This window comes from Falco biarmicus, chromosome 19, assembly GCF_023638135.1.
Source record: "Falco biarmicus isolate bFalBia1 chromosome 19, bFalBia1.pri, whole genome shotgun sequence".
Classification (NCBI taxonomy): domain Eukaryota; kingdom Metazoa; phylum Chordata; class Aves; order Falconiformes; family Falconidae; genus Falco; species Falco biarmicus.
The window spans coordinates 3278033-3297611 of NC_079306.1; the positions used below are offsets into that span (position 1 = coordinate 3278033).

The 19579-nt window shown below is 50.8% G+C and overlaps 2 protein-coding genes across 3 annotated transcripts; one reads left to right on the forward strand and one right to left on the reverse strand.

The window, feature by feature from the left end:
* Window positions 1-4692: 4692 nt before the first annotated feature.
* SSR2 (signal sequence receptor subunit 2) lies at window positions 4693-9652 on the reverse strand. Of its 2 annotated transcripts, XM_056321836.1 has the most exons (7): window positions 9303-9652; window positions 8914-9046; window positions 7158-7312; window positions 6491-6589; window positions 5993-6101; window positions 5745-5822; window positions 4693-5453 (listed from the first exon to the last, which is right to left on the reverse strand). In XM_056321836.1, exons 1-7 carry the CDS (start codon window positions 9467-9469, stop codon window positions 5343-5345), a joined length of 852 nt encoding a protein of 283 aa, XP_056177811.1. In that variant the 5' UTR covers window positions 9470-9652; the 3' UTR covers window positions 4693-5342. The 2 variants fall into 2 exon arrangements, with proteins under 2 accessions (XP_056177811.1, XP_056177812.1); XM_056321837.1 differs by lacking the exon at window positions 8914-9046 and having other exon boundaries at window positions 9303-9341.
* A 1491-nt stretch (window positions 9653-11143) lies between these two features.
* CCT3 (chaperonin containing TCP1 subunit 3) lies at window positions 11144-19477 on the forward strand. Its single transcript, XM_056321834.1, has 14 exons — window positions 11144-11294; window positions 12725-12786; window positions 13234-13284; window positions 13374-13436; window positions 14041-14137; window positions 14561-14678; window positions 14875-15061; window positions 15520-15669; window positions 15943-16075; window positions 16578-16659; window positions 16785-16965; window positions 17244-17489; window positions 18069-18200; window positions 19238-19477. Exons 1-14 carry the CDS (start codon window positions 11264-11266, stop codon window positions 19340-19342), a joined length of 1638 nt encoding a protein of 545 aa, XP_056177809.1. The 5' UTR covers window positions 11144-11263; the 3' UTR covers window positions 19343-19477.
* The last annotated feature ends 102 nt before the right edge of the window (window positions 19478-19579 follow it).

Sequence of the window (19579 nt, forward strand, 5' to 3'; positions counted from 1 at the left end):
CTTCTGTAAAATGCTAATGAATTTCTAGATAACTTTTTTTGGCAGGCTGTGGCAATTGACTTTTATTTGTAAAGCTCTCTGAGATTCCTAGTTGCAGGATTAAGATGTTTTTTCATCTCCCACTGCCGATGTTTCTGTGTTATATAAACCACATCTGAAACAGCGATACGCCTCTGCGTTAACTCTGAGCTGGTAGCTTAGTCCATACATTTTCTTCTGGCAGAGGAACTGATTCCTTCACACTCACTGTATTTATTAGGTGGTATTTTGCCACTTGGAGCTCCGTGCATCCTCTGTCTAGGACTATGGATATCCCAAAAGCCAAGCCTCAATATAGAGTAGTCACAACTTGCCTAGTAGATAGTTCCTGCCTCAGTTCTTTCTTAGTTATCGTGAAGGAAATGAACGGTGAAGCCATGGCAAGGTGTATTCACAGGCAAATGGAAGAAGTGGGAAAATACTCTGAACTGTACGTACTTCAGAGCTGTTGCTGTCGGCCAGACAACTGATAGCTATGGCCTGGGACAAGGTGGGAAGAAGATTCACTTCTGCTCCTTGGAAAGTCAAGCTAAGAGTGTGCAGCTTTTAAATCTGCTTTACCTTTGAGTGTTTCTGACCCATTGTGGAATCCTTTTTCCAAAGTTCTTTAAGAAAAAATAAAAATATTCCCACTTACGATGATATTCTGAAGCCGGGATGTTTTATATGTCTTTACATTCATATAAAAAAGGATCTTATAAATATTTGCTGTCAGGGACCATTGATACCATTTCTGTATTTTGGTAAAGTATCCGTTGTTTTCTCCTAGTCCTTTCATTCAGAAGGCAGAATCACTTCCCTCGCTAGAAATCCCTGTACTCTGTAATAAATCTGTGCCAAAATCTTCTTAGACAGGCTCATGTGATTCAACACTAACAGTCCTAGTATTCTGTCTACTGATGTTTCAAAAAAGAGAAATGTGTATAACGTTTTACAGCAGAATATTTCCCCTTTTACTGGGTCTTTCCTCCGTTTAAGCTGATTCCAAAGAAAATCACTCGTATTCCTCACAGTATGATGCAGGCGAGCATTTCTTCTGAACAAATCAGAATTTTTGACAGCTTCCTTTCCCCCTCAGTATATTGCGGAAGAGGTGTGCAACAGGCAACTGGAGACATTAATTCCCTAAACCCCAGGGTTTGTTTTCCTCAGTGAACAGCTTTGTGTTTTATTTAAATATACTTCAGGTGATGTCAGAAGGTGGCCCCAGCCACAGTCCATCATCCACTTGTCTGTCACTAACTGCTCCATTCCTGAGGTTAACCAGCTTGGACAAGTAACGGTAAGGATGTTGTACAGGGTGTTATCCAGGTCGTTAGTGAAGACAGAGGAAAAACTGTTTTTTCACAATTATCTTTCCATATTATTCTTTTCCATCTCATCCTTTCCCTTCTGCTTGGACAGAATGTTAATCATTTATCTTGGTTGCCTTGACCTTGAAAAGCTGGCCTCGGAAAAAACTTCCATGAGTGGCGGATTTCATATCATGTTGTAGTGGGAGAGCTGAGGCGATGGGGTAAACGTAAAAGCACTGCTTCAGTTGAACTTGTTTCCTCCTGTAAACACGAGATGACGCCATTACAAGTTGGGTGGGAAGCTGCTCTTGCTGCACGTGGTGTTGGTTTTTCTGGCTTTCTGGCGCCCTCAGGGGGGATATTGTTAAAGGCACTATTCAATCCACGAGAGAAGTCAACAAGGCTCAAAAGAGCTTTCAAAGAAATGCCAGTGTGTTAGTTTTGTCAGCAGTTACAGTCATTGTAGAGGTGACAGATTGGAAATGGTAAGCCAGCGGGGCAATATAACCATCTACTCGGCGGCTCGGGGAAACATGGTAGCTAAACCTTCCCTGCTTGGCCAAAAACAGCTGAGCCCTTAACATGGATGTGAAGGGTTTATTTGGGAAGTAGAGCTATAGACCACTTCAGGCTGTTTAGTTTACTCAGATGTCTGAAAGCTTAGTTGTTTTGGTTTTATGGGATCAACTGGAATTAGAAGTGATTTGGTTAAAAGCAGGAAGAATTCACGTACCTGCCACAAAACTTGTAACAGCCGCTGAGGTCGGTATTGTAGCCGATACTGAAAACTTGTGTTGGCCAGAAGGAGGATTCTTACCCTCGTGGGCTTCTGCGATGAGTAACTTAATGCAGGTTTAAACCCTGAGGTGGGTGTTTACTTGAGTGATGAGATCAGTAAAAAGAACTGCTTCAGCTCTCTAATTCACTAATTCTAGCATGCTAAAGTGAGTATTACTACTAGTAGTACTTTATGTAGCTTATGAAACAGAAGCAACAGCTGTTTGGGCTGGCTGCTTTACTCCTGTTTACCTAATGTGAGGAATTCAGGTGTAACGGGCTAGAGCTCTGTGCTCCGCTGTCTGGGAAATGCCTGTGTGTGAGTTTGCAGGGAAGGGCAGCAGGGAAGTACCACCATGGTAGTGAGGAGGAGCCTAGAATTGCCAAAACACAAGTGCCTGGAGTAGCGGTACTGACCTCGGTTGTGTTTTAGCTCACAAATGCACAGCACTCTCTGAAATTCCTGCACAGAAATTTGGAGAGCTTTGGGAATTGATTCATGGTGGGAAGAAGATGGGATCATTTCACAGAAGTTAGAAATTTAATGGAGGGAGAGGAGGGTTTGGTTTGTTTTTTAAAGGACCACAGAGAATATATGACTGGTAAGAAGTTTACGATGCATGTATCATCATTCCCCTTCCACTCACAGTTTCTAAGCATTCACTTTCAATTTTTAACGGCATATAATGTGACCTCATTTGGGACCGGATGGGATCCGCCCGAGGGAGCTGGTGGAAGCACTCACTGAGCCACTTTCCATGCCTCATCAGCAGCCCTGGCTCACCGGGGAGGACCCAGCAGACCGGAGGTCAGCAAGTGGGACACCCACCTAAAGAAGGGCTGGAAGGAGGGTCTGGGGGGCTACGTGCTGTCAGCCTGACCTCTGTGCCGGGGAAGGGCATGGAGCTGATCGCCCTGAGTGCAGATCACGCGGCATGTGCAGGACAATGGGGGGATCAGACCCAGCCAGCGTGGATGGGCCTTTGATGTGGATGGTGTCTACCTAGCCTTGAGGAAAGCCTTTGACGCTCTCTCCCACAGCATTCTCCTGGAGAAACTGGCTGCTCACGGCTTTGACAGGCGCACACTTCACTGTGTAAAAACTGTGCGGGCGGACGAGCCCAAAGTGGTGGTGGATGGAGTTAGATCCCACTGGCGCCATGCACACAGGGTGTTCCCCAGGGCTCAGTGCTGGGGCCAGTCCTGTTTAATATCATTTAATTATCAATGATCTGGACAAGGGGATTGAGTGCACTGAGTTCACAGCCAACACCAAGTTGATCTGCTCTGCAGAGGGAGCTGGGCCGATGGGCCAAGGCCAAGTGCACGAGGTTCAACAAGGCTCTGTGACGGGTCCTGCCCATGGGTCACACCAGCTCCAGGCAGCGCTGCAGCCTGGTGGGAAAGGACCTGGGGGTGCTGGTTGACAGCTGGCTGGGCATGAGCCAGCCGTGTGCCCAGGAGGCCATCAACAGCATCCCGGCTTGTATCAGAAATGGTGTGGCCAGCAGGATGAGGGCAGTGATTGTCCCCCTGTAATGGTGATGCCACACCTTGAATCCTGTGGTCAGTTTTGGGCTCCTTGCCATAGGAAAGACATGGAGGTGCTGGAGCGTGTCCAGAGCAGGGCAGCAGAGCTGGCGCCAAGGGTCTAGAGAACAATCCCAGAATGGTTTGGGTTGGAAGGGACCTTAAAGATCATCTAGTTCTGACCCTGCCATGGGCAGGGACACCTTCTGCTAGAATGGATTGTTCCGAGCCCCATCCAGCCTGGCCTTGAGCACTGCCAGAGATGGGGCACGCACAGCTGCTCTGAGCAGCCTGTGCCAGCGCCTCACCACTTCCACAGTGAAGAATTTCTTCCAATATCTAATCTCAGTCTCCCCTCTTTCAGCTTAAAACCATTATCCCTTGTCCTGTCACTACAGGCCCTACTAAAAAGACTGGCCCCATCTTTCTTATAAGCACCCTTTAGGCACTGGAAGCTGTTCTAAGGTCTCCCCAGAGCCTGCTCTTCTCCAGGCTGAGCAACCCCAGCTCTCTCAGCCTGTCCGTATTCTGAAATTCCGACTTGGAAACATTGGTCTGGTAACAAAGGCACAGCGTTCGCTCTGGCATGGCCCAGGACTTCTCAGTTGGTACCACCATGCTGTTGAGTGAGGTCCAACAGCTGGGCAGACCAAGCCATACAGTGCCACAGGAGCACGGCACAGCCACGGTCTGTGAACAGCCCCAGGCTCCCTGCCCAGAGCTCAAGGCAGAAACCAGCCACCTCTCACCACTTGTCAGCCCTTGTTATGCCACTACCTCCCCCACAGGAAAAGCACGAATTGCTGCCCAAGGCACAGTCACAGCTACATTATGTATGGCTGTGAAGAAAAATCTCGTATTGGGGCTTGGAGCTGGAGGAAAATCTCGTATTGGGGCTTGGAGCTGGAGGAAAAGCTGGTGCAAAGTACCAGGCCTTCTGGACCCTTCCTTCCCTCTTCTATTTATTTTATTTATAGTGATTTATTTTACTGACTGTATACCTATTAGCAGCCAGGTGCTTCCAGGACTTCCTGGCAAAAGAAAGGCAAACTTCTTTCATGGTGTTTCTTTTATTAAAAAAAATCCTCAGTACCTCAACACAGCTCAACCCTTAACAGAGCAACCAGAAAGAACAGAAACACAGCAACGAAGCGCTCACCGAAACACAGCGGGGCTTCCGAGAGAACAAGCATCAACAGGGACCTCCTGCACCCCACCTGAAAAAACAGCAGCTCTGAGAAGCCTCTAGCAAAAGGAGCTCTGGTTTTGTCACTAGAGCTCCTTCCCGCAGATGTTTCAGCGAGGCAGGCAGCACGTGGGAGAAGGGGGCCCTGAGATTTAATTCAGTTGTGAAGACTGCAGCGGGCAAAGAGCCACTGGGCCAAATGGAGGCTGGAAGGCAGCGCAGGCCTCAGAGACACTGCAGAGCTGTGCCCCTCGGTCACAGCACAGAGGCACCAGCACTGTCTGCAATGAAGCGAGGGGCCTCTGCTCCGAACACACAGACAAGGCAGTTTGGGATTTCCAGTTGGGTTCTTTTTCATTTGTTTCTTTCTTAAAATGTAGAAGACAACACATCGCTGCTGTTGAAGTGCTGGATTCCCTCTTGCCGACAGGGCGGTGCTTGGCAGGGTGACTGTTACTGATCCCTGCTGTTCTGGGTGGCTTCTTTCCCGAGCTCTGGGGTGCTGGTGGCTTTGCTCAGTTCTTTTTGGTCTTGGGGGTGTCATACTTCCTCTTGCTCGAGTACCACAGCAGCAGTGGGATCCCGATGGAGGGCAGGGTCATCACACCAAAAGCTGCCCAGTCCAGCTAGAAGGAGAAATGGTGACAAAGAAGTCAAAACAAATCATGTACATGTGAGTTTGCAGCCATCAGATCTTCTTCCAGCTCAAATCCCACCATGCCAGCTCCTCCACAGAGGCAGCCAGGATGAGATTTCCTTGCTTTTTCTGCCATACTCTTCTGGACAACCAATATGGATTAACTGCAATCCATGTTGGAATTTTCCAGGTGACCGTAGCACGAACCAAACGCACCACAAGCTGGCCAAAAGCCACCGCGCTGGGTTGCACTTTCCGTTCCCGATTGAAAGGTACTTACAAAGTGAGGGGAGAACCTCCTGTCAAACTCACGCTGAGCCAAGATGCCTCCCTGCCCTGGAGCACTAGTGAAACCAACCTGAAAGAGGGGGAAAAACATAGTATTTGCCACCTTTCCTTCTTGCAACAGAGCCTGTGCAGCGTAGGAGAGCAGGGACACGCACCAACCCCCAACAAGCAGCTCAAGGAGCGCAGCCAGGTGTATCTGCTCTCTGATTTGGGCAAGGATCCTACAAATAGTCAACTCACCACAACCTGTCCGCCCTCCTGCACCAGGTATGTGATGGTAGCAGAGGTGAAGTTGAAGTAACCAGCTTTGAGAGGCCGCAGAACCACAGTGTGGGACACGTTACTCGCTCTGAGAGCCGTTAAGTTAAGGAAAACCATTGCATTTCATCAAAGAAAAGCAAGGAGATGGGTAAAGAGCAGCCTCAAACCAGGTGGAAAAGTCAGTGCGGCTGACAGATGCGAGCCCCCTGTGGCTACAGACATCCAGACCCATCCAAGGCTGATCCAGCTGCTCCTCCATCCCAGGCAGAGGAATTGCGCAGGGACCTGGCCCTCTCTGCAAGGAACTTTTTTTTTTTTTTTAACACAGCACCTTCAAGAAGAGAGATTTGCATCCAGTACCCTGCCCAGGGTCTGGCACGCTGGAATTTCAGCGAAAATGGATGAAGACGGGAGAGCTACAGGATGCTTGGGGGTGAGAATGAGTGCTGAGAGAGATTTCACAACATGAAAAGATACGGAGCAATCCTGTCCCACTTGACATTGAGCATCCCAGAGACAATGCCAAAATCTTCGGGGGGGAAAGAATCATCCGACAGCTCCACATCTAAAGCAGCACTAAATGCAACAAAAAAAGGGATGAGAAAAGAATCTTAGAGTTGGCATTCTCCTCACAGGGTACTGCAGCAAAGGGGGGTGACGGCTCCATACTGACAGTTCAGCAGCTGGAAAAACTGACTTTTGAAACATGAAAAGTCACTGGTAGAAGATGGGGAGGAGAGTCAAGCTGCATTACAGGGAGACTGCAGAAAGAGGAAGGTGAAGCTGAGAGAAACTGAAAGAAAAAAAACCCCAAAAATGGGAAGCTAGAGGCGAAAGAGCTCACAAATCCAAGAGTGAGAGGCTGCGTGCATGGGGAGCAGAGCATCACAATACTTTTGTATTTGTATACTACACCACATTGGAACAACAGCTAGAGCAGCCGTGGGGTGAAAGCAGGAAACGGTGAAAGGAAGGACAACGAAAGAGGAAGAAAAAGGCAAATTGCAGGGTCAAATCTTCAAGCACTGCTGGTAAGCTCAGAGTTAGGGGGAGCAAAGCTAACAGCACATCATGGAGTACAGGAATAGTAATACACACGTAACGTTTGCCCTGGGTCAGTACTAGGATGCTGGATGAGGCTTACCTAGAGCCAACATTGTAGATGTTGTACTGCAACGTCAAGTCCTTGCCCTCCACTGCGTATCTGTTTAACAGAGATTTGGAGGCCAGGAGCCTGGCACCTTCCTCACAGCGCACCACGTAAAACAGGGCAAACACGGCGAGAATCAGGAGCTTCATCTAGGAAAAAAAAAGAAAATGAAACGTCATTGATGATTTAATTGCAAAAAGAATGATGAAAACAAGACGGTTCAGGCATTCATGTGTAGTGGGAGAACAGCTGTACACTTCACAGCAATATTGATAAAGGGTTATCACAAGCTGGCAGAGCGCTACCCTCGCTCCACGCAAGTCTGCAACTGCCCCTGAAATACCTGTGCACTTTTGTGCAAGGACGTAGGAACTGGCACAGCAGTGACCCAGACCAGCAGGCACAGAAGAAAAATGACCGTTTTCTCCCTTTTCAAAGCCTGGGCAAGTATCGCTCCCCTTTATCACATCTTAGTAATTAGCAAAGGTCTCCGATCACAAAGCCTGTTCTAACTAGCTTCCACAGCAAAAGCTCCGGCAATTCGTTTCACCAGTTTTAGCAACTAATTGCCACTGCGAAGCACGGCAGCTTCTCAGCAGTGTCTTATACAACAGAGTCAGCTCTTCTCCCCACCAAATTGTCTGTTCTTAGAAACTCCTAGCTCCTCATTTCCAACATTTCTTATCCTTTCCTATTTCCAGCCACAGAGGTACCACCAACTCCCTCCAGTGGCCTTTCGGTCAATCCCTGCCTCAGGCCACGTGTCCCACTTTCCTGGAGCATCTCTGGAGCTGCCCTGCTGAGAGGACAAGGAGCCCACACACCCCTTAGACACGCAACCCATCAGGAGACTTGTCAGTGCTTTGAAGCGCACAAACCGCTGGCGTGTCAGAGCCTCCACGCCGGAGGACCCTTCCTTCCCCTCTCCTCCCCTGCCACAGTCTCCACACTCCCGTTCCCACCCTTGGCTGCTCCTACACACCCACGGCTGCTCCTACACACCCACGCAGGGCAGGCAGCTCAGGGATACGGCTCCACGCAAACCCAAGAACATCCCCAGCCGGCAGCGCTTCTCAAACGTGAGCCCGTTCCTGCCGTGCAAGAACCCAGTTTGACACCCCGAGATGAGATCTTGGTTTACGACAGAGCTGTGCAAACCTGGGTGCAAGCGACCAAAGCCAGCCATAGTTACAAACATTATACACCAAAATTATCACACTTTCCATGCCCGGTGGGCAGGTCTGTACAGATAACTGACTACGCTTTGGCACATCCATTATACTCCTTATGCTACTGCACACGCTCTCTGAGGAAGGGTCTTTTAGTGTTTTTTATTTCCTCAGGGGGTGTGATTTTTAGTGTTATAACGAGGCCAGGGCAAGGCTGAGGGCCGCAGGAGCTGACTCCTCAGGGTTTAACACCACGATGGTCTAAGTGTGCCGGCCTACACGGCAAAACCGGGATGTTCTTTGGTTCACCTCTCCCAAGGCCGACTCCCTGGATCAGAAGCTCCTTAAATCACCGTTCCGGGCAGCTCGAGGGCCAGCCTGACCTACGCTCTGCGCACATATATCTTTAACGTATAGTTAAACGCTACCGCTGGGTTCAGCGCTCAAGAAATGGGGAGCGCAGCCATCACCAGCAGCAAGGCCCGGCTGGGCCCTCCCGTCCCCCCAAAACCCCCACCGCAGCCACCGCCAGGCCCCGACCAGCCCCCCCCCCGGAGACCGGGACCCCCCCCGGCCCTCACCGTCTCTGCCCCTCGGCGCTCAGGGCAAGGCCGAGTCAGCGTAGCAGCAGCGGAAGTGACGCGATGCAACATGGCGGCCGCCCGCGGCATGCTGGGAAATGTAGTCCTCCCCGCCCAGGAGGATGCAGCTTTCCTAAAACCCGAAACCACCAGGTTTTCGTTCAAAAATAGCACTTATCGCCCCTCCTCGCAGAGTGCCGGCCCCTGCCCTACCCAGCCTCCAGCCCCACGGGTGCCGGGGCAGCGGGGGGTGCGGCAGACCAGGCTCCCACCAGCAATTCCTGAGGGAACAGGCCTCGGTCTGGAGCTGCGACTGGGGTTTGCTGGAGGCCCCTTGCAAGTCGGTGCGTTGGGAGAGGCGACAGCAAAGCTGCCGAGCAGGGACGTACCGTAGGAAGGCAGAAGGTGGCCATACCTCCCTCTTCCCTTGGCTACTGCTCACGTTCCTCCCCATCTGGTCTCGAGGTCGGCACAATTCTCTTCTTACCGCCTTCTCCAAGGGAAAAAAAGAGGCACCCTCTCCACCTGGCCGGCCTTCAGTTTGTGACAAGCACATAGAGCAGCAGCCCAATCACCACCATGGCTCGCAAGAGCAGTTCCACGCAGAGCAGCAGGATGCCCGTGAGGAAGATGGCTAGCAGCTCTGCCCAGCTCGCCAGCACTGCCAACCGCATCGAGGCTTTGGAAAGCAACGAGGGAGAAGATGAGAGCAGGGTTAAATTCCTCAAACAGAAGGTGGGATGCCTGTCCTAGTGCACAAGCCCCAAAACTGTATCTTGATATATTAGGGATACTCTGCTTAACTAACCCCACAGCAGAGATGCTCCACCCTTCTGTTTCCAACAGATTAGGAAATGTCCGGACCTCCTTGTTGCAAAACCAGTAGCAACACAAAGCCATGAGGCCTGGTTTTCAGTGCTGGAGGAAGCTTTGAGAGGTTGCCTATACCAGTGTCTCTCAGGCAGCTGCCTGCAGACCTCTGATGGTAGAGGGGCCAAAAAAACACCCCTCTGTACATGCATCTTCCTCACACACCAAACAGCCCATGAATCCACCTCTCCAGGGCTCCAGCTGCCAGATCACCACCTCATCCTCTTTCTTTTATCAAAGTTCCCGACTTTCAATCTTTAGCAGTGGCTCCCCATACACCCGATTTCTTCTCTCCCTGCCGAGCCACACAGGGTTTATCCAAGCTGCTGACTACAGAAAGCACCACAGAGCTTAAACCAGGGCTGGCCCTGGCCCGCACCTCAGCAGGGTTTGCTGCAGCGTCATGATAGGATGAGGGCCCCATCACACAAATACTGAGAAAATACCTGTCCTTGGCCTGAGAAGTGTAGAGCTTTTTACAAAGAGGCTCGAATTTCTCAGCAAAGCCCCTTCCTCAGGCAGCTGACTAGCAGACGCTAAGGCAGCCAACCTACTTCTGTCTGCGTTTCTTCCTGGCTAACAGTGTGAGCTGGAAATGAGAGAGGGAAAACAAAGCCTTGTTATTGAGCAAACAGTTTGAGGGGGGCAAACAAATAATCAGAAACGCTGGACACTTTTCCAGGCACACAGGGTGCGGGAGGGCGGAGGGAGCTGGTGGTGTGGCCTCTGTCCCTGCCATTACCGCTGGGCAACCGGAGGGGCCTGGCAAAGCGCCCTGTGACAAAAATGGCTGCTGCCAGGCTACCTCGCAGCTGCTGTGCTGTGAGGGGGCATCTGAGCCCCCGGGAGGGCCCCCGGTTCCACCGGGCAGCCCCGCTTCAGCCGCTGTGACGGGGACGGGCCCGGGGTGGCGGGATGGGCCGAGACAGGCCCGGCTGCCTCAGGAACTACGGTTACCAGCATGCACCGCGGCGAGCCCGCGCCCGCGGCGTGAGGTGGGCGAGACCACAGCGCTGACGGCGGGGAGGACACTTTGAGGACTTCCCTCCCACACACGGTTCTCAGAGGTCTCGACCGCCTCACAGCTCTCCCGGAGATCCGGCGGGTAGCGGCTGCGGTGCCTCCGCCATGCAAGGGGGAGCGGGCAGGGGAGAGGCCCGCCTGCACCCCCTTGCTGCTCGTCCCCCCGCCCCTTTGCTCATGTGGCACTGGCCTCCCGCACATGCGTAGTCCCGCGCGGCCCCTCCCAGCACGCCGCGGCTCCATGCGCTGAGGCGCCACCTCTCAACCGAACTTGCTGTGGCTGCGGGGAGGAGGGGCACCGCCTCCTTATTGGGCGCCGGGCCAGCGGCGCGGGCCGGGATTGGTCGGCGCGGGCGGGAGGCGGGGTAGGGTGCCGCGGCACGGTGAGGCGGCAGCTCTCGGGGCGCGCTGTCTCCAGAAGGTTCCGCGCCGCGCTGCAGCCGCCGCCGCCGCCACGATGATGGGCCCGCGGCCTGTTCTCGTCCTCAGTGAGTGTCGCCGCCCGCCGGCCCGGCCTCCCGGCGGGCTCCCGAGGCTGGGGGGCGAGCAGGGGGCTCCCCCTCTCCCCTCCCCGCCGCCATGTTGGGTCCCCCTCGCGGCCGGGCCCGGCGCTCCCCTCCCGCCGGCTGCCCCCGGGCCCCGCGGGGGCTGCACAGCCGCTGCCTGGGCCCCTCCGCCCCCTGCGCTGGAGCGCTGCTCGTTAAGGCCTTCCTGGCGGATCTCTGTTTCCCCCAGCCCTGTTTCCCCCCGCAGCCGTGTTTCCCCTCGTTGGGGTCGGTTTGTGCCTGGGCTGCTCGCCTTAGCCAAGAGGCAGCGCTTGTAGCCCTTTCCTTAGGCCTCCTTACTTTGTTCTTGGTGTTGCTTTTGCCGTTGCTTTATCGTAGAATCGTTTAGGTTAGAAAAAAGTCTTTAAGGCCACCAGGTCAGCCTGCTCCCCCGGCACTGCTGAACCGTGTGCCTCATCACCACACCCATGCGCTTTTTAAGCGCCTCCAAGGGATGATGGCTCCATCACCTCCTTGGGCAGCCAGTGCCGATGCTTGACCAGCCTTTTGGTGTAGAAATTTTTCCTCTTATTCAATCTAACCCTCCCCTAGCACAACTTGGGGCTGTTTCCTCTGTCCTGTTGCTAGTTATCTGGGAGAAGAGACTGACCCCCACGTGTCTACAACCTTCCAGGCAGCTGTAGAGAGGGATAAGGTCCCTCCTGAGGCCCCCTCCTCTCCAGGCTAAACGCCCTCATCTCCCTCAGCAGCTCCTCATGAGGCTTCTGCTCCAGACCCTTCCCCAGCTTCATTGCCTTGCTCTGGATGCTTGCTTTTGTTGTGTTTTAAAAATGTATATGCACAAACATCCACTCCTAAAGTAAATCTGTGCTCATCCAGCCTAGGCCTGTAACAAAAGACAAGCGGCACCAAACCTCAAGGTGCTTTAGGGTCCTTTAGGGCAGACCCTTGTGACAACGAGTCCCCAGGTACATCTGTGAGCCTGTGGCACGGCAGTGGCAGCTCACCCTAATGTGCCAAAGGCCGAGCGACACTGATATATAAATCTTAAACCAATGTTCTGTTTACTCTGTGTGATCTGGCAGATTTCTTCGGAGTCACTGCTCTTTGATTTTTCATGGGGGAACAGGTTGTATTCCAGGGTTGCAAAATTTTGTCTCAGTTGAACTATGATGCTAATCGGGAATTCTGTTACAATAAGGAATGTCGTTTTTCACTGGCGCTTATGTCTTAGAGTGGCTGTGGTATTTATATTGTAAACTTAATTTAGAACTGGTCATATATCAAGTGCGTGTGATTGAGATGGTGTCTTTGATGCGTTGTCTGAATCACCGTTTCAGTCTTGGACTTACTTGGTAAGATCATATTAATGTACTTTTCTTTTTTTTTTTTTTTTTAATTAAAAACTTCAGGTCAGAATATGAAACGCGAGTCTGGAAGAAAAGTCCAGACTGGAAACATCACTGCTGCCAAGGTACCGTATTCTCGTGTCAGGCTGTTTTGATTCTTTTTGGTTTTTAATATATGTGTGTGTATATTTATATACTTATATATTTAAGAGGGTAAACTAGATCTGAAGCATGTTTTCTCTGTATGAATCCAGAGCAGAAGCGGCATAGAAAATGAATTTTCAGTGTTAAATAAGTGCAGTGTAACTGAACATGGAGGAGTTTAACCCACCGAACCCTCTTTCTCTGCAAAATCTGAGTGTGTCTAAATTTTGAAATCTCTTTTCAATAATAATTCGGTGTGGTGCCGCTTACGATCCCGCTGGCCTTGTTCCCACACAGTTCTTAACTTCTGCTGCATCTAAGCAGCTGCAGAGTGATCGGGTCACGTAAGCTTTGCACTGGCTGCTTGTTTCATATAGACTGTGGGGTTTTTAGACTTTTTGATGCCTCATTTCTTTTATTCCTCCTAGACTATTGCTGACATTATCCGAACATGTTTAGGACCAAGAGCTATGATGAAGGTAAGGACTGTCGCTGAAGTACCTGTGCTGTGTACTGAAACACTACACGTTACCAGTCAGTGTAAAAATTGCTTCTCTTTCGGTTTCAGATGCTTTTGGACCCCATGGGTGGGATTGTGATGACCAATGATGGCAATGCTATTCTTAGAGAAGTAAGTTTCTCCTAAAGGATTGTTTTTACTTAACATGTGAGTCAGAATCTTCGAGGATACAGTTACATAGCTGGCAGTGGAACTGTGTTATTTCATCGTCTGTCTTGAGAGCCAGGAGGTAGTAAACAGCAGTACCAAGAAGGGTGCTGACTGGGGAGGAGTTAAATATTTCCAGTGAATGCTCTTCCTCCTCAGAAAAGTCGGTTTGACCCCAGGGTGCTAAGTTTTCACAGAGATTTTACAAGAGCGATGTAAGTGCTATGGTAATTGTAGCTATAATCACTTGCATCAAAAAACTTAGGAGTAGATGTTTGCTTTTACAGCACCAAATAATTAGAACAAGAAATCACTGTCATCTTTCTGGTGCAAGTGCTGTTAAAATAACATTACAAAAATCGTAATGTCTGAAAAACTGTGAGAGACGCAGTCCTGTGAAATAAAAGGCCTTATTTTGGGTCTCAAAAAGGAAAAAAAAATCTTTGCTATGGTTGGGCAGAATGCCTTTGATTGTTTAAAAGGTTTGGTATTTGTGCCATGGAGTGATGGCAAGATGTTTTAGCTTTAGTGTTCTGGAACACAAAACATACCCCTTGCTCCCCTGCAGATTCAAGTCCAGCATCCAGCTGCAAAATCAATGATCGAGATCAGCCGTACTCAGGATGAAGAAGTCGGAGATGGGACCACATCTGTAATTATCCTTGGTAAGGAGAGTGGATAAGACATAACTTTTTATAAAAGGCTTAAGGTTGAAGTTTGCCCTTTTTGCTCATCAGAGCCCAGTAAGTATGCCTTAACGAGACAGATGCTCGTTATTTACCAACTCTAAAATTGAGTCGCTTGTGGCAGAGGATGTTCATTAGACCCTTAGGTTACCAGCTCCATGCTTTGTGAGGTTATATTCTTTCCATGAGATAAGGACAGGTATATATAAGTACATCTATACATCTATTTATATTATATATAAGTATATATGTAAGTATAAGGAAAAGTATAGATGATGTTAGAGCTCTCTACATGGATAGCAGATACTTTTTGTCTGGTGTGCTGTTCTCCTGTCTTGACTGTTGATTGTTCTACAAACTTACCTGGGGAATTTTGATGATTTTTATTATTATTTTTTTTAGCTGGAGAGATGCTCTCTGTGGCTGAACACTTCCTTGAACAGCAGATGCATCCAACTGTGATCATTGGGGCTTACCGTAAAGCTCTGGATGACATGATCAGTATTTTAAAGAAAATTGGGTAAGTGTGGGCTGGTGGGAGTTAGGGAGAAGGGATGTGGTGTTTCCGTGCTGCTTAGAGATGGTTCTTGAGGGAATCATGCTCGTAAAATAGAATTTAATATAGTTGGAGAGGGATTCAATGGGATTATGAAGAGGTTGTAGCTTGGAGTAATACTCAGTTTACTGTGTTGTTTTTTTTTTTTCCTTGGTGTCAGCACTCCAGTGGATGTGAACAACAAAGAGATGATGCTTAAAATCATAAAGAGTGCTATAAATACCAAGGCAATAAACCGCTGGTCTGACTTGGCCTGCAGCATTGCTCTTGATGCTGTTAAGACCGTGGAGTTTGAAGAAAATGGCAGAAAGGAAATTGATATTAAAAAATATGCAAAAGTAGAAAAGGTGAGTATGTCCTGAAATGTTTCTTACCTGTGTGCCCCTTTCCCCTTCTGAGCTGGTTGTTCCAAAGATGCAGTGGGAAGAGTTTTGTCTACTGATCTGCAGGCAAAACCCTGGAATTTCCATCGGTGCTGGCAGCCTTGCTGGTTTACAGTGAAAGTGGAGTCAGTTATTTCAACTCTTCTAGAAAATTTGTCAAAAAGACCATTTAAGTTTCAGTTTCTGCCTTCCTGTTGCCAGGCAAGGGGGGTGTGAGCAGTTTCTCAAGTTCTTCCATGGATTTCACTTACCTGAAGTCAGCGTGCTCTTAAAATTAATTTGGATTGTGACCTGGATGCATCGTGGTTACTTGGGAGGGTTTTTCCTTTTTCAGTACATGGGATGGATAGTTTGAGGAGCACGGATACCCAGGTTTGCCTAGACTGACTTGCCTCGTTTTCCCCCTTTCTTTTGTCTCTCAGATTCCAGGTGGTTTTAGTGAAGACTCGTGCGTTTTGCGTGGAATCATGGTGAATAAAGATGTAACTCATCCCAGAATGCGTCGTGTTATTAAGAATCCCCGCATTGTCCTTCTGGATTGTTCACTAGAGTACAAGAAAGGAGAGAGCCAGGTAAAGCAACTCTTGGTAGAGATGTCCGCAGCTTTTGATTGAAAAGTAGTAAGGAGAACAAATCCAGCTAGCTAGCTAAAAGCGTGAGTGGCAGAAGGATTTCTTCACGTTCTGCCTTTCCAGACACCTTTTGCTTGTATGGGCTAATTCCGCTGCGGGGTCAGTACCCTGGAGAAAAAGGGAGTTAAGATCACTCAAGCCAGGGGATCTGGGTCTGACTCAGGGGAGGATTGGAAGGAATACGGTGAGATATTGACACCTCTTTCTGTGCAGACTGATATTGAAATAACGCGGGAGGAAGACTTTGCCCGCATCCTGCAGATGGAGGAAGAGTACATTCAGCAGATCTGTGAGGATCTGATGAGAGTCAAGCCAGATCTGGTCATCACAGAGAAAGGAATTTCTGGTAATAACACACATGATCTTCCTTCATGTTGAATTAATCTCAGGGTTCACACTGTGTTAAATGCACTGTTCTGTAACTTTTTTAAAAAAGAAAAAAAAACACCCAAGCCACACACACACACACCCCCCGAGCCTGATTTTGAGCGTGACCCTGGTTTGGTTTTGTTTTTTACCTTTCTAGCGATTGTTCTACATGGCAGGCATTGAAGTTGGTTCTCGAGGTTGCCTTGTGAATGTGGATGCTTAAAATAGTATTGTGCTTTGTGCTTTTCCAGCATTTGGAAACGCTATCAAAATATCAATATATTGATATCATAATATCAAAATACAGGGCTGAGCCTAGCAAACTGTGCAAAGCTGCGCTGTAATTTTGCCTTGCAGCTTGGTTTAAGAAGCTACATTTAGGTTTTTTCTTCCCATTAACCTTTTTTATTTTAATGATAACGTAAAGTTTGTCACAATAGCGCTGAGTCATCAATAAAATGTCACGATCCTGATTTCAGACTTGGCCCAGCACTACCTGATGAGAGCCAACATCACCGCCATCCGCAGAGTGAGAAAGACGGACAACAACAGGATCGCCAGGTAAACGCCGTCTCCTCGCTGGGGCCCGTTCTCGCCGCCTGTGGCGCGCGGTTGTTCTTACCTCACCCCTTTTCTCCCAGCTCTTTACTTGTGAGCATCTAACCTGAGCGGTGTTCGCGTGCTAGGGCCTGCGGAGCTCGCATCGTGAGCCGCACCGATGAGCTGCGGGAGGAAGATGTGGGGACAGGCGCCAGGCTTTTCGAAGTTAAAAAAATAGGAGATGAATATTTTGCCTTCGTCACCGATTGCAAAGACCCCAAGGCCTGCACTATCATTCTGCGTGGAGCCAGCAAGGAAATCCTAGCAGTAAGTTATTACACGTGCCGCTTCCCCGCCGCGTCCTGGCCACCTTCTTGGTGTCATTGCTTCCTTTCGAGCAGCTTTGGCGTGCGGATGAAGCAAACTCAAATTTCTGCCGGGTTCTGCAGCGACACAAGGATTCCCGTCTGGCGGGCTGTGCTGCCCAGTGAAGGCAAAGCTTTTCCATCCGTCCAAGGAGCCAGCCCCGCTGGCCGCCTTCCCAGCTGCTGGTGTGCCACGGTTCCCTGCCACCAATGATCCTCTGCCTTTTATACCTGTTGCAGGAGGTAGAACGAAACCTTCAGGATGCCATGCAGGTGTGTCGCAACGTCCTCATGGATCCGCAGCTGGTGCCGGGAGGGGGAGCGACTGAAATGGCCGTTTCCCACGCGCTGACGGAGAAATCCAAAGGGATGACGGGTGTGGAGCAGTGGCCTTACCGTGCCGTAGCCCAGGCTCTGGAAGTCATTCCCCGAACGCTCATCCAGAACTGTGGTGCTAGTACCATCCGTGTGCTGACCTCGCTCAGGGTAAGGCGTGGGGCTTGGGGGTCTTCTGAGGAGCTTCAGCCCCTTCCCGCTGCCTCCTGCTCCCCGGATCGGTCCTTCCCTGGCGTTGCTCTTGCGCGAGCAGCTTGTTGAGGGAGCGGCTTTAGTGGCAGTAAGCTTTTACATCAAAGGAAACTGGTGTTGAAGTAACCCGTCCGTTAAAGGGGATTGAGATTGTGGGGGTGTTTTGGCATTAGCTGAGCTGCAGACGTTTTTCCTGAAGGTTTGGGCCAAATTTGAAAGGGTGCAGGTGGGATTAAATAGCTTGTTGGAGGTACCAGCGTTAAAAAAGAAAACAACAAAACCCTGGGGGTGAACAAACCCAGAATCTTCCTTGGGAGATTAGATGGGATGGCACGAGAGAGAATATCTCTGAGTGCAAGTTCAGTATAATTGTTTCAGGTGGTGCTCAGTAACACGCTCATGGATCAGCTCCAGAATTGAAAACATTCTAATGACCTTTTACCATTTTCCTGAGCCCCTGTGGGTCACTTTTCGTTTCCAGAAGGTGACTTTGCTGCCTTACGCTGTCGGTGGTGACCTGTCCCTCTCCGCTTGCAGGCGAAACACACTCAAGAAGGCAGCCAGACGTGGGGAGTGAACGGCGAGACCGGAGCTTTAGTCGATATGAAGGATTTGGGGATCTGGGAGCCTTTAGCAGTCAAACTGCAGACCTACAAGACGGCGGTAGAGGTAAGGAGGGAGGCGGGAGAAGTTCCGAGCCTCCGTGGCACGTCTTTTGGGAGAGGGGAGCGTTAATGCTGAGTGCTGGGGTGCTGAGCGTGGTGCCTGCGGGTGTTTCGGCTCGCTGACGCGGGAGGGGTGGCGATGCGATGCAGCACCTGTGGGAGCCCGTACTCGGGCGCTCAGAGTGGTTGGGTTTTGATCCTGTGGCTAAAACTTGTCGTGTTCCATATTCCCCCCCTTTTTTTTCTGCAAGTCCCACCAGGACAGGCTGGGGACGGACTTTTTATCAGGGCCTGTAGCGATAGGACAAGGGGGAATGGATTGAAACTTAAGAGGGGAGATTTAAATTGGATATGGGGAAGGGGGGGAATGATTTTACACTAAGAGAGGGGGGATTTAAATTAGATATGGGGAAGGGGGAATGGATTTAAGCTGGAAGAGGGGAGATGAAGATATTGGGAAGAAATTCTCCCCCGTGGGGGCGGTGAGGCGCTGGCACAGGCTGCCCAGAGCCCTGGACATGCGCAAGGCCAGGCTGGATGGGGCTGGGAGCGCCCCGGGCTGGTGGGATGGGTGTCCCCCTGCCCGTGGGGAGGTGTCCCTCTGCCTGTGGCAGTGGGCTGGAATTCGATGATCTTGAAGGGTCCCTTCACCCCCCAAAGCGTTGTGTGATTCGGTGAAGGACGGGCTGAGCCGGGGGTGGGCGGCTGGGTGCCAGCCATGTGCTGGAACCCTGGCGGTGGCCGGGGCAGCTGCTGCCCCTCGCATCGTCCTGGCCCGAGCCGCCCTCCCCTCAGCGAAAGCTCCCAGTTTGAGCCCTCGCTGGTGGGGCTGGGTCGAAGGCAAGGAAGCAAGGAAGAACTGGTGTCCCCCTTTTCTGTCCCTGCCCGTGGGTGACGGGCACGGTGTCCTTCCCGTAGTGCTGCGCTCGGAGGGTCGTTTTAACGCCAGGCTGGTGGTTTTGGGGTGTGAGGGAGGGGTCGGTTGGGGTTTATTTTTTCTGACCAGCTCCTGACGGGGCGGGGTATGGCACCTTTCCGCAGACGGCAGTTCTCCTCCTCCGCATCGATGACATTGTGTCGGGACACAAAAAGAAGGGGGACGATCAAAGCAAGCAGCCAGCCGCCCCCGAGTCTGCCCAGGAATAAGAGGGGGGGATCCCCCCACTGGGAAGAACCGGGCACCGGGGACTCGACGGTGGGAAGAGCTGGAGCGACCCCCCCCCGGCCGGAGCTGAGCGGGGGGGGAAAGTTTGTCTCAAGCCTGTGGGAGGGACGGGGAAATAAACCCGGGAGGGTGGGGAAGGGCTGGGGGGTCCCCAGGGGAGCACAGGCCTCGCCCCGGGTCCGGGCAGGCACCGCTGACGGTTTGTCTCGTAAATAAAA

Coding starts and splice junctions, on each gene's coding strand:
- SSR2 (XM_056321836.1), bottom strand. CDS start 9,469: ATGTGCTTGTCACAAACTGAAGGCCGGCCAGGTGGAGAGGGTGCCTCT. Junction 9,047..9,302: donor CCACCTTCTGCCTTCCTACG/GTACGTCCCTGC, acceptor TTCGGGTTTTAG/GAAAGCTGCATCCTCCTGGG. Junction 5,454..5,744: donor GGAGGTTCTCCCCTCACTTT/GTAAGTACCTTT, acceptor TTCTCCTTCTAG/CTGGACTGGGCAGCTTTTGG.
- CCT3 (XM_056321834.1), top strand. CDS start 11,264: ATGATGGGCCCGCGGCCTGTTCTCGTCCTCA. Junction 11,295..12,724: donor GCGGCCTGTTCTCGTCCTCA/GTGAGTGTCGCC, acceptor TAAAAACTTCAG/GTCAGAATATGAAACGCGAG. Junction 14,138..14,560: donor CACATCTGTAATTATCCTTG/GTAAGGAGAGTG, acceptor TATTTTTTTTAG/CTGGAGAGATGCTCTCTGTG.